This window comes from Chamaea fasciata, unplaced genomic scaffold (assembly GCF_029207755.1).
Source record: "Chamaea fasciata isolate MVZ Bird 193981 ecotype frontalis unplaced genomic scaffold, bChaFas1.0.hap1 SCAF_1, whole genome shotgun sequence".
Lineage (NCBI taxonomy): Eukaryota > Metazoa > Chordata > Aves > Passeriformes > Sylviidae > Chamaea > Chamaea fasciata.
Genome location: NW_027094086.1, coordinates 105,762,550 through 105,775,858, shown reverse-complemented (window position 1 = coordinate 105,775,858; position 13,309 = coordinate 105,762,550). Strand labels below are relative to the sequence as shown.

The 13,309-nt window shown below is 40.4% G+C and overlaps 1 protein-coding gene across 7 annotated transcripts in view; it reads right to left on the bottom strand.

The window, feature by feature from the left end:
• Positions 1-13,309, bottom strand: part of ELMO1 (engulfment and cell motility 1) — a 304,867-nt gene that overhangs the window by 207,766 nt on the left and 83,792 nt on the right. For all 7 annotated transcript variants that reach the window (XM_066192198.1, XM_066192190.1, XM_066192232.1 and 4 more), the window contains one exon: positions 10,650-10,819. In XM_066192198.1, coding sequence (XP_066048295.1) covers positions 10,650-10,819 — 170 coding nt within the window. The remainder of the gene's footprint in view (positions 1-10,649; positions 10,820-13,309) is intronic.

Below are 13,309 nucleotides of genomic sequence, written 5' to 3'. Positions count from 1 at the left end.
TGAAGGCTGTGTTTTTCTGATAGAGAAACAAGTGTGGTGTTTGCAAACTGGTAGCATTTCAAAGGACAGACTGTTTTGTCAGAGATTTTTCACAACAGGCTCTAATCAGGAGCATTTTCTCCGTGACTGAGACAGGGATTAGAACACAAACATCTGAGTCCTAAAACAGAACATTTGGACAGCAACTCCCTCAGCATTTACAGAACTCTTATCCATCCCAAGTTAATCAGCAATCAGTTAACTTGAGGTCAAAAAGTGTGCGAAGTAAAAGAAAATACAAATTTAGAATAATGTCCAGAAATAATTGAATTATGTAAGACTTTTCTGGTGAAGCAATACAAAGACAAAATTTTGACTTCAGAAGAAAGATAGCCATTGTATTAAATCACACAGTTTCCACTGATTTTTGTTGCTTTGGTGTGACTAGAGCCGCAATCAATCTAGGACATCAAATGTTGAAACAACACATGATTATAGATTGACTTTTACCACCGAACATGTAGATAGAGTCCATTCTCTAAAGCAACACATGCTATTTTCATCCATCATAAAACCAAAACATAATAGAGAGGGGACTGGCATGAGCAGGAGTTCCTCTCGTATTTACCCACAGACCATGAAAAAGTCACCAAGGAGCCAAGCTGATTCTTCCAGCAAAGTCAGCCTGGAAAGGAACTAAGTACAGTCTGCCACCTCCATCAGCTTTCCTCTTTCTATATATACATAACTGTTGGGATTCTTCCAGAGGGCTGACTCTGTGGTAGCAACCAAACAGCTCTGTAGAGCCCTTCTTGGTGAGTTACCAATGTAGGGTTGAAAATGTTGATAGTCTTATTGATCTGGACATTGTAATTAACTTGATTTTCTTTTTTTTTTTTTTTTAGAAAGCATCTCTCAATTGCACGTGCACAGATGGGAACAAAACCACGGACAAAAAAAGCAAATGTTGTAAGGGCAAATTAGATAGCAATTGTGAAAGGTCAAGATTCTATAGTGGTGAAAGACAAAAACAGTGATTTTTACAGGCAGGAATCTCAAAATAGATGCCAACATAATGCAAAATAACATGAATGACAAGTTACCAGGTTAGAGATTTTCTACCATAATATGTTCCCTGTCTGGCCTCAGAGGAACTTTGTGATACACTTACAAATGAATCCCAAGGCGCAGCAGTGAGTTCTCTTTGGACTTTCTCAAGCACACAGACCTACTACTTGCTCAAATACTGCAGGTTACACCCTGAGCAGCTTCCAACAGAGACCAGGATCTAGTCAGCAAGGACCTGACTAGATCAACTCCTATCTGTTCATGCGCCAAAACTGCTGTACAAAGACTAAATATACCCCAAATCTAAACCTCAGCTGGAGTAACCCACAGTGCACAGGAAGGGCTTGTCTGAACTGGGGGAAAAAACCAAAAATGTCCCATTGTGGAAGCCAGTGTGGAGCCACTGCAGCTAATGATACCAAGACCTAAAACAGTCACATCAGCACAATTGTTTCTGAGCCTGCACTGTTAGAACATGAGCAGAATTGTGTCGGAGTACCACTGAGGATAAAAGCTTTTGATGCAGTATGACCCCAGAGAGGGCCACTGTTACCTAAGGTGGGAGGTGTTCACAAAAACTTCCTCCTCTACAGAAACATTGATGGGATGATGGATTAATGACCTGCCAATCACATTAAAGCACCATTTCGTTATTGCTTTTTAAGTTATTGCAAGGATAATGCACATTCTAGATAACAGGCAATGTTTAGGAATACAGTAAGAAAAATCTAAGAGTACAAATTTCTGGTTTCTTTCTGTAACAGGTGTGGCTATCACAAGCAGAGGAAATCTGGGAAACACTCTGACCTGGAATAATCTACAAAATTACTATTACTATTAAGTTACACAGCAGCCCTCAGGCTCCTCACAGCCACCACAACATCCCACAGCTATACTCAGTCCAATAGACAAAAACATCCTGGAAAGTTGCAGAAGTGGAGATTTTAAGCTCTTCTCCGTTTTTTTCTTGGTTTTTCAAATACTACAGTTTTGTCTAGAGTTAACAAAATATAACAGATTTGTTTTACCCACATTCATACTCTGGAGGATATCTGGAAATATAAATCCACTGCTGGAGTTACTCTTTTTATAACATTTTACAAAAGAAGTTGTCAAACAAAACCCAGTAAAACTTTCTCCCCTCATCCCTGTTACTGCCAACAGGGTGTTGACATCACCATTTAAAAAGGGTCATTTAAAAGTTAATATTCTCAAACACAGGCAAAGTAAAAAAAAATCAAGCCTTGTGAAAGTTTAGCGTGGGGGGGACCAGCAACCCTCCCTCTCTTCCCTCCAAAACGTGATCTCTGACAGTTCCACCTTCAGATGACCTTGAGATTGGCTTAGTTGGTTAAAACATGGTGTTAATAACACTGAGGCTGTGGGTTAGATCCCAGTAGGGGCCATTCACTCAAGTGTTGGACTCAATGATCCTTCTGGGTCCCTTCCAAGTGAGACGATTCTGTGATTTTATCTAAAGCCTACAGTGTGTGCTTTGCATATGTAAAAGATATAAGAAAAATTGTACTTGTGTGTGCTGAGAGGGAGGGTGTAATCCAAGCCTGAAGACTGATGGGGAAACAAACCCAAAATAGAGCAAGCAGGAGAAAAATAAACCAACAAAAAAAAGCCACTCCAGAAAAAATCCTACTCCACCTTTCTTTATAGAAACTGCACTGAAAGATGGAGCTCCAGCCCCTTCTTATTCTCCTGCTATTACCATCTCCACAGTGGTATAGAAGGATTACCTGATTTTATATACTTATTTATATATTTTGGATTGCTTCCTCATAGACAATAGTCACCCTCTCCCGACATTACAGAAGCACTAAGAAATGAAGATTGCGTAAAACCCCTGTTGGACAAGAATTGATTTTGGCAGCAATGTCAGATTAAGTAATCTGTGCTTCCAGGTGAAGCTTCACAGGAATAGTTGAGGCTGTTTAAAACCCTGTGCTGTCAAAAATACAAATTAATTTCCTCCCTCCATTGGCTCGCTGAGTTTCTGACAGTTTAGCAAATTGAACTGCATCAATGAGGAGTCAAATAAGTATTGGAGCTGAACAAGAGAGGGAGCAGGTACTACACAGCCAGTAGCCAGGAAGGGTGGAAGAAGACTACTTTATACAGTGGCAAAAACCTACTAACTTAGTATTGCTCCTATCTTCTGAAAATTCATTTTCCATTTATCTAGCAAGTTGTGCTTGCACAACTGTTTTCCGGGGTAATGCTGTGAGCTCAATAAGGGAACTAAACAGGGTTATGGAATATTGTATTAAAAGTAGCCTCTACTGCCACTTTCCATAACTTACACCAGTTTTCCAGTCCAGCTTGGTAGAAACAGTACTGGTATAACTCTCCAGATGAAGCAGGACAGGAACAAGTTACTGTGAGGTTAAACGTTTTGACAGCACTGCTGAAATACTCATCAGACTAGGATGGAAAAAACCACCAGCAGGTATTTGAGCAACTGTCCCAAAAACTGTGCTAAAGTTGGAATAATTCCAAACCAATCTGTCTTCAGTTTTCCACTGGGCTGGTATACAGTATCATCTCTGTAAGACAAGCCAAGAGCTAGAATTTCACTGAACAATGCAATTTGTCCTTAAAGCATGCACAATTGATCTCTCAGAGACTTCCAGTTGTACAGCAGCCAACTCTGAAAATGCATGTGCTCAGTAGAAGGCTCCTCTTAGTCAAGACACAAAATTCATACAGAATGACAGAATCTCTAGGTTGGAAAAGACCTTCAAGAGTCCATCATCGAGTCCAGCCCATGCCCTAACACCTCAACTAAACCATGTCACCGAGTGCCACATCCAGTCTTTTTTTAAACACACCCAGGGATGGTGACTCCACCACCTCCCCGGGCAGACCATTCCAATACTTAATCACTCTTTCACTCTTTCCATATCCATAAAAAACTTTTTCCTATTATCCAGCCTAAATTTCCCTTGGCACAGCCTGAGACTGTGTCCTCTCCTTCTGTCAGTTGCTGCCTGGAGAAAGACACCAACTCCCCCCTGACTACAGCCACCTTTCAAGAAGCTGTAGAGAGTGATAAGGTCACCTCTGAGTCTCCTTTTCTCCAGGCTAAACAACCCCAGCTCCCTCAGTCATTCCTCACAGGGTTTGTGTTCCAAGCCCCTCACCAGCCTCGTTGCCTCCTCTGGACGTGCTCAAGCATCTCAACATCCTTCCTGAACTGAGGCGCCCAAAACTGGACACAGCACTCAAGGTGCGGCCTCACCAGTGCCAAGTATAGGGGAAGAATGACCTCCCTGCTCCTGCTGGACACACTATTCCTGATACTGGCCAGGATTCCATTGGCCTTCTTGGCCACCAGGACACATAGCTGGCTCATATTCAGCTGCTGTCACCTGCACCCTCAGGTCCCTTTCTGCCTGGGCACTGTCCAGCCACACCGTCCCCAGCCTATAATGCTGCAGGGGGTTATTGTGGCCAAAGTGCAGGACTCAGCATTTGGACTCATTAAACATCATCTTGTTGGACTCTGCCCATCCATCTAACCATTCCAGGTCTCTCTGCAGAGCTCTCCTACCTTCCAACAGATCTCTTCTCCCAGCTTAGTGTTGTCTGCAGATTTACTAATGAAAGACTCAATACCCTTATCCGTATCATCAGTAAAGATATTGAACAGAGCTGGCCCCAGCACAGACCCCTGAAGGACACCACTGGTAACTGGCTGCCAGCTGGATGCAGCACTGTTCACCACCACACTCTGGGCCCGGCCATGCAGCCAGTCCCTAACCCAGCAGAGTGCTCGTGTCCAAGCCATGGGCTGCCAGGTTTTTCAGGCATGTCCTGTGGGAGACAGTGTCAAAGGCCTTGCTGAAATCCAAATAGACAACATCCACTACATTTCATACATTCACCAGGCAGGTCACTTGGCCATAAAAGGAGACCAGGTTGGTCAAACATGACCTACCCCTCCTAAAGCCATGCTGGCTGGGTCTGACACCCCAGCCATCCTGTAAGTGCTGCGCGATGACACTCAATATAAACTGCTCCATTACAAATACACATTTATTTAGAAGCTTTCATGAACTTGATCTAGCTGCATTTATTATTTCCAATAGGAAGATGGCAAAATTTAACAACTATCACAATTAAAAGGGTTTTTTTTTCTCCAATCTGCATACTAAGCAATTTCAACTATCTTATAATTAAAACCAGACTATCTGCTACTTTTTCTTACCAGCATCAACAAGCATATTCCTGTGCCATAGCTGTATGACAATAAAGCTGCTCAGCACAGCCTCATCAATGAAGCAGATGTCTGAAGAACAATCTTCTCAACAGCAGCAGAAATAATTCTGTTCTGGTTACTGTCAAGACAGCTAGGCTTAGCATAGTCTCTCTCCTTTTTTTTCAGAAACTGTATTATTTCAGCCAAATAGCAAGTCATAGAGATCAGGACAACACCAATTAAAAAAATGCTGAAAATTCTGCATAGACCTTCCTCCTTTCCCTCCTAGTCATGAGATCACTGTTGTTATTATTACTACTAGTAATAAGAAATATAAATATAGATTCCTTTTATCAACTCTTTGGTCTTTCAGTATTTACAGTGTGGGAATTACATTTTCCTTTTCTTGCTTTATAAGGCATTATGAGGATTCTTTTTCCTTCTAAGGAAGGCCGAGAGTCTGTTCCAGTCACACAACTATTTTGATACATCAAGAAAAAAAACCCACGACTTTAAGAGTCTTCTGCTACATCAGAAAGACTATCTGTACAGACATGATTTTCTGAAACACAAGTTCCATGCTCGACTACAGAATACAGTTCTGAATGAGAGAACTATATTATCACAGTTGGGTTAGCAAGAAGACATGATTCCTACTTCCACCTTGGTTCCTGAAGATATTTTTTATCAGTCATTAGGATATCTAGGACTCAGAAGCATTGCTCACTTTCTGTCACATTTTAGGGCATTGCATTCTGAGGGGGGAGTGGAAGCAGCACACCTTTACACTTCCCATTTAGACAGTCTGTACACCCAAGCAGATGGACTGCAGAGTCAGCTTCTCTTAACTAGGCATGGACTGGCTTCTGAAAAGTTTAGCATTAGGAGTGCTGTGAAAATCACTTTCTGAAAAGTTTCAGAAAAGAAAAATAGCTGCCTGCACACATCCACCCCACTCTTTGGTGATACAAATGCATAGCCTGAGAAATGATTTGACATCATGGATAATTATAGAATGGAATCAGAATTTTCTTTTTCTTCATGACTTGTCTTACAGTCTTTTCTATAATTTATAGGTCATTCAAACTGTAAAACAAACATAAAACTATCTTTTTTCCTTTTCCTTTTTCAGTTTATAAGACTCGTAGCAATGCTGCAGAAGCAAGAATGAGCCTGAAGGAAAAACAAGATAAGCCATCTCAATCAACAAGATCAAGATACATGTGGACAGTTTCTGAGACGTTACATTTCTGCTGATATAAATATATTCATATTGACAAGGTGCATTCAGCTTCACTAAGGCCCATGCACCCTACCACCAACCCCCATAGCTTTGTGCTTGCACACACCATATCCACAGTTCTCTATTCTCCAACACATTCTAATATTCTTCAACATTCAGGCATTCAACATATGGAAAACTAATTAGGAAACACTGTTATTTCTTGTCAACTTTTTATATTACCTCTTTTTTTCATCACCTGTGAAATGAAACAAAAGTAACTAGAAATCCAGGGATTTACATTCTCTTACTCTGGTCACTGTACTTTAATAGTCATCAGCTTCACTGAAATAATGACTAAGTAGCACAATAAACAAAGCCAACTATAAATAAAACATAGGCCTCTTCCTCAGTGAAAGTTGTATAAAAAGATGGAGTCTTGTTTTCCAGAGGTTAACCAGTAAAACTTAATTACTCACTCAAATTATAACCTAAGAGCTGCCTCTAAAATGAAATCCATGCGCAAAGAAAATCTCAGAGCTACTCTGCACTGAGCACAATGGCACTTCTAATGGGCACTGCCTGGCCCTTCAGGGAAAATAGAGAATAAAGCTTGAATTAACAAAATTCATCAATTTCTAGCACAGCTGCAGCACACCGTGAACAGAGGCGCCACTCAGCCTGGGCTTACAGATGTTGCCTGTTCCCAGCTGCACCAACCCACGGGCAACTGGCACAGCACAGAGAGGGGATACCTGCAGAACACCAGCAGCCACATTATAGGGTATGTCCCATTCCCACTCTCCCAGAGTCTCAGTGCCAGTCCCCAGGGTGCAATACAAGAGCAGAGACAGCCACCACCCTCACACTGTTTCACAGTATGACTGCTCTCACGTTGTGTCTCAGTGACACACCTAACCCAATGTGATGGTCTGTTGCCACAAAAAAAGGGCCTTTTCTGCATCCACTCATGACCAGTTCCTCTCTTGTTTCTTCAAGTCCCTAACTGAGCAGAAAACTAATTTTAGAGAGTTACTTTTCTAACAGAATCGCGTACTTTGCAATAAGTTAACAGGCTGGACTGGCTTTGTGTAGCACTCAGACACTGGAACCAACTCCTGGAACTAGCTCCTGGAAAAAAAGCAGGACTGGGCTGAAGAACAGGGGTTAACACACAAGAAATAAGAGAAGAAGGCAGGGAGCTGGACCATCTCTCAGCACACCAAGACATTAGGTTTGTCTCAGCTGTATGGGTGAGAGCCCTATTCAAACAAGTCTGGCTCTACAGGAGTAGCGCCAAGGTGGCTAAGATAACTCCATAGTGGAGATGTACCTTAATGCATCTTTATAAAACACATTGTGTTCTAAAACTGGGCTATGAAAGAAGCTTCTGCCCCACCCAGAAATATCTGACTCTAATTCTTCTAATTCTTATTCTATAATTCTAATTCCTCCTCTAGTATCTACCCCCTGCCTTTTATAATGCTAGTGTAATTGTTTGTGTAAATTCACCTATGGACACTGAGAAAGCAGTGTAGGTTCACCTATGGACACAGAGAAAAGCTTTGTGTTCTGAAGCATTTTGGTGATCTTGTCAGCCACACAGCCCACAAAGCCACCTTGCTGAGGGTGCTGAGCCCAGTTGGGACCAATGTCAAGGAGGCCTTCAATTTGATTTATCTGTTCAGTGAGCATCTTGTGTGGGACCTCTTATTAACAGTAGTGCAGAGAGTCCAAGCAAAAACAAGAACAGACTGTAAGAGGACAACTGACTGATTCCAGCTGCCCTTCCTTGACAGCCTAGGGCACTGAATGAAAAAAAAGTTTCTTTTCTTTCTTTTGAGGAAGTAGTTTGTCTGTTTGCTTAGTGTGCTGACACAGCAGCGAGTGACAGACCCTGATGTGAGGGAACAGATTCAGTACCTTGAAGTGAGATAAGAAAAGAAAGCAGAAGCACCATGGCAGGCTTAGGCTGCTGTGCCTGTGTATGTTTGCTCCTTTCATTAAATCCCAAGTTCTGTTAAATATGCACTCATCAGCCAGTGATGCACAGAATAAAAGCAGAAGGGAATGTACAGCATAGCACAGATGTCCTTGCTTTACAGCTCCCTTTGCAAAACCAGACTTGGAAAAACCTGACCTGCTGACACCCTCAGGAGCTGCAGAATGTCTAGGCTGCTGAACATGAAAGACTGCAGTGAGTCCTAAGAGCTCATCAACATGTGAAGCTGCTGCAAACTTACAGTCTGAATCTTTGTCCAATGCCCAGACTTAAGAGTATTTCTCCACACAGACAGAAACACTGATACATACATTAGACAGGTAGATCCATCAATGCATGTTTGATGACACATTACATCAGCTAAAAAGAAAAAAATTAAATCCCTCAAAATACAGATACAAAAATAAAATAAAACAAAATAATAATAAAAGAAAAAGGCAGTAAACTCTGCTCGTATGTCCAGTTTACAAGCCTGCTGTGTGGTTTGAAAACTTATACCTTCGGTCAGGATTTATTACAGGGTATAATTTGCTAGGCATCTCTTTCAACAGCAGTGTTGCTGCTAGTATTTTCCCTCCCAAACAGTTATTTTTAATCCAGACCAGTCTGCTACAGCTTGGCTCATCCCACAGCTACAAAACAGCAGTACAAACACATCTGCAGGGTGAGGACAGCCCTTGCTTTAGTCTTAGTGCAGCTAAAATAAAAGATTATAAAAAATGTGAATGTTCCCTGTCTGTTTCAACAGAAAAGGAAGCGTTTTAGTTTAAATACTTTCTGCAGTGGAGTAAGTTAAACCATTAAACCTAAATAACGTCACAACAAAATAAACCACAAGACTGTTAATTTTCCTGTGTTCTGATCTTCACAGTCATATGTGAGCCTGTCCATTTAGAATACTTTTCATTAGTACAGCAACTGCTGTAAAGATGTGGTTATATCAACTCCAGCTTGTCTTTGCTTTAGAACGTAATTTGGCCCATAAACAACAAATACTACATGAATAAAAGACAAGTTTGCAAATTTGGTAACTAGAAGAATTTTTTTTTAAAGTGGCATAACATGTGACGTGTGCCACAGGTCGCATCACTGCAAAAAAAATAAAGATTATAATCCCAAAATGCTGAAGATTAAACCACGAGCTTTTGGAAATCTAGTATATTGCTGTAGTTACACAATAAGGATTCAGAGTCCCATAAGCCATTAACCACACAATGAGCAGGGATCAGGGAGAGATTGTTTTCACACTGCCCAATCTATGGACTACTGGATTCTATAAAGTAGTTAATTTTTCTGCAGAAAATACACAGTATATCTTGTACAAGACCCTCAGAGACCATTTGAGTTCCATTTCAAAGACCACTTACTACTTTTGCCTTATCTCCTAACACTACTTTCTTCCTTGAGTCCAAGGGAACACAAGAACATTTGTGAGGGCATTAGGACTGACTTCAGTTTTCTTTCTCTCAGGAGATGATGTGGGTATTGTTGATTTCTTCCTGTGTAGTGGAGCTTGACACTGACTGCAAATCTCTTACTTGAAATCAAATCCTTACTGTTAGAGCATAATTTAATAGTGCAACAGTCCAGTTGATATTTTTCTGCTGCACTCTCCACATTAAGACAATGGACACTTTCTCAGGACTTTGGTCCTGAATTTCACCAATGATGAGATTTGGTAAGGCGTTCTGGTAAAGAATGAGTATATTTTTAGAGGTCAGCTTTCAATTTCATGTCAAATAACCTGACTGGTATTAGAAAAATCCCATTCAGAATCAAAACAATAAAAAAGGGAAATAAAGTAAAGCATTTTTTTACATTTTACCACACATGTTCTCAGTAATGTGAAGTTTAAAACATCGTTTTTAGGTGATATCTCTTAAATACACTTTCAATGGCTTATTGAAATTCCAATTAATAGAGAAGAAACTAGGACCCCAGTCTCCCCAAACTTTATGGCACAGGCAGTACTTGTGACTTCCTATTTTGTTCATCCCCAGACCTGACCAGTCCACTGTTAGGGGAAATTAAAAAGCAATATCTCATTGATAATTAATATACTATCCTGGCAGCCTAGACCTCTTGAGATATTTAATTTCTCAACTCAAAAAGAGAGCAGGAAATCACTCCACACGGAATGAACACCAGAGTTTAAGTAGAATACTTACTCTGTGCCACTTTCAACCATTTGCGTTAGGAGGGAAATGCCATCCAGGTTTATAAATTCTTGGGCAAACGTAACATCCCGTGAGTAGTTGGCTAAGTCTTTCAGTGCTTCTAACTTTGCATCCATACTAGAAGATTGGATCCTCTCATGGAGCTGCTGTGCATTTTGAGCCTATGAGAGAAACAAAAAACACAAAACAAAAGCAACAAAACAGCTTTCGTTACAATGAAAATCATGGGTAAAATGTCAGTGTAAGCAGGAACAATGGCCATGTTTAATATGAATGATATTTAACTTCCATGCCCAGAAATGATTAGGTAGCTCAAATACAAATTACTTTTGTAGAAGTATATTATTTGTGCATTACTCTGTTATTACCTATAATTATTTGGACTCTTGCAGAATCATTAGCTGAGCAATGGATAAATGTCCCATTGTCTCAGGGAAAATGTAAGCATTACAAAAGACAGCCTTTGGCTTGAAGAGTTTATGTGTCACATCAATAAAGGAGAAATGAAAATAAAACAAACTGTATCAGACAATCTCAGTAAAATAACAGTGGCACTTATTTTCTTGTCAATGCTTACTCAGGTTACACACTTCACCCTTAACAACAAAGACAACATACTGTCCTAACCATGTTACATCAAGAGAGACCAACTTAAGACCTTCTGCTCCTTCCTCCTTCTCTTCTTTTCTTCATAGTCAGTTCGAACACTCACATACCCTCTTAACACGGAGTGTAAAATAATTACTTCCCACATAATACTATGATATTATCTGTCATACATCTTTTTGCATATTTAATATCCTCATGTTATGCTAGTCTGGCCATTAATGCTTCAAGTAGAGGATGAGTTAGTGAATTCAAAATGGACATGGATGATAAAAAGCTAAAGAAATACTTATATAATGCATATTTAATTGCTTCTCTCTTTAGCCATACAAATACTTTAAAATACATCTCACGTTTTCAATTCGATGCTTTGACTTACCTGAACAGAATACCCAAAAGCTTCAGCTGATAGCTAGCTAGGCAATACTTTTCTTAGAAAAATAATCCTTCTCCCTACATATAGATATATTTGCAAAACTCTGTTTCCTAAAATTAATTTCTTACCTGCACCCAAGGAAAGGTGAATGAGAAGCTATGTGTCATTAGGGAAACAAATTAAATGTAAATTCTGTTAAGAATTATTTTCTCTGAGATGATGCTCATTTTTTTCTCAGCTGGAGAAGAAATAGAAGGGCTCTGCTGACAGACAATTCCTTTTCTGTTCATGTAATGAATGTACTCTTCACAGAGAAGGTCATCTCTGAAGATCAAGATTCTGAGAAAGCAGTCATTTTTAGTGCAAGTGAACATTTAAACAAGGAGCCCAGAAAAATAACCAGCACAGTGCTGTTACAGATACAGCTGCCTAGCTACATAACTTTGATTGCTTCAAAAACATGAATAAATTAAATGTCCCAATCTCCTCCAATATCAGCAAGGTTTGTTACTTCTTGTTTTTACAATGGTGGTGGTAAATGCATGGTGTCCAGTCAGCATTTGACCAGAACAAATGCAGTAAGGGGCGTGTATGTGGGAGAAATACCTTCTAGTTAGTGTGGCTGTGGTTAACATAACATTGCAAGGAAATGGAGTATCTTTAGCTCTTTTATGCTCTAAGTATAGGTGATGCAGCCATAGCAGTGCCATTACCTATAAAAAGGCAGAATCCTCTCATTCAAAAGATCTTTCTGCCAGTGAAGGTTACCTACTCTATCAATGGATTTGAGTTGGAATGGAGGAACAATGGTTTATACAGTCTCTGTAACGGCAATAGCTGTCCAAATGGAAACTAAAAGATTTTTCTCTCAAGCTTAAGCAGGTGATAAGGTAAATAATTTGCTGAAGCCCATGGATGAAGTAAAAATACATACCACTTACTTTGAACTTCTAGGATAACTACCGAATACTTCCCCCAGCCCTTTCCTTTCATCAGAGGGGGTGAATAAAGCTTTGCTAAAGTACTCTTCTATGATTAGCTACAAAAATTCACCACTATTATTACCTGAACCAGAAGTCCAACAGCCAATTCCTACCTTACCAAAGTACGTCCTTCAAGGAGCCATTCCTAACTCTAGACTCTCCACTACAGCAACCCAGGAAGACTCAGAGATGCAAAACATCCTCAAAACATTACTGTTTTGCTGAATACATGCAATGTCTGAATTCCTGGCCACCTCAGGAAAGAAACACTCTGGAAAAACTTCAATACTGCCATGGCAGCTGCATTCCCCAAACTTTGGTAATGATTGCTAAGATTCAACCTTAAACCTATTAAATCTGTGCACATGGCTTTTCTCCAACCTGCCATAGTTCTTGAAAGTTATCACCCCCACTATCTGCCTACTGAAGAAGTTCTACTGAACTGGAAGTTCTTCCAGCTTTCCAAGGGAACCCAGTCCTCAAAAAGCTCCTGGATTCATGGGAAAGGTGAACAAAATGACTGATTCAGAGTGACCAAGCAGCTCTCCTGAGCTGCTCTACCAATAAGTCTGAGTGGGCAAACCTTGGGCAGCAGAGCTGTGGCCAATAGATGGAGACTGTAATCACCTGTGTATCACAATAGCAAGAAAAACACGTGAGGAGAACTGGGAGAACATCCTCCTCCA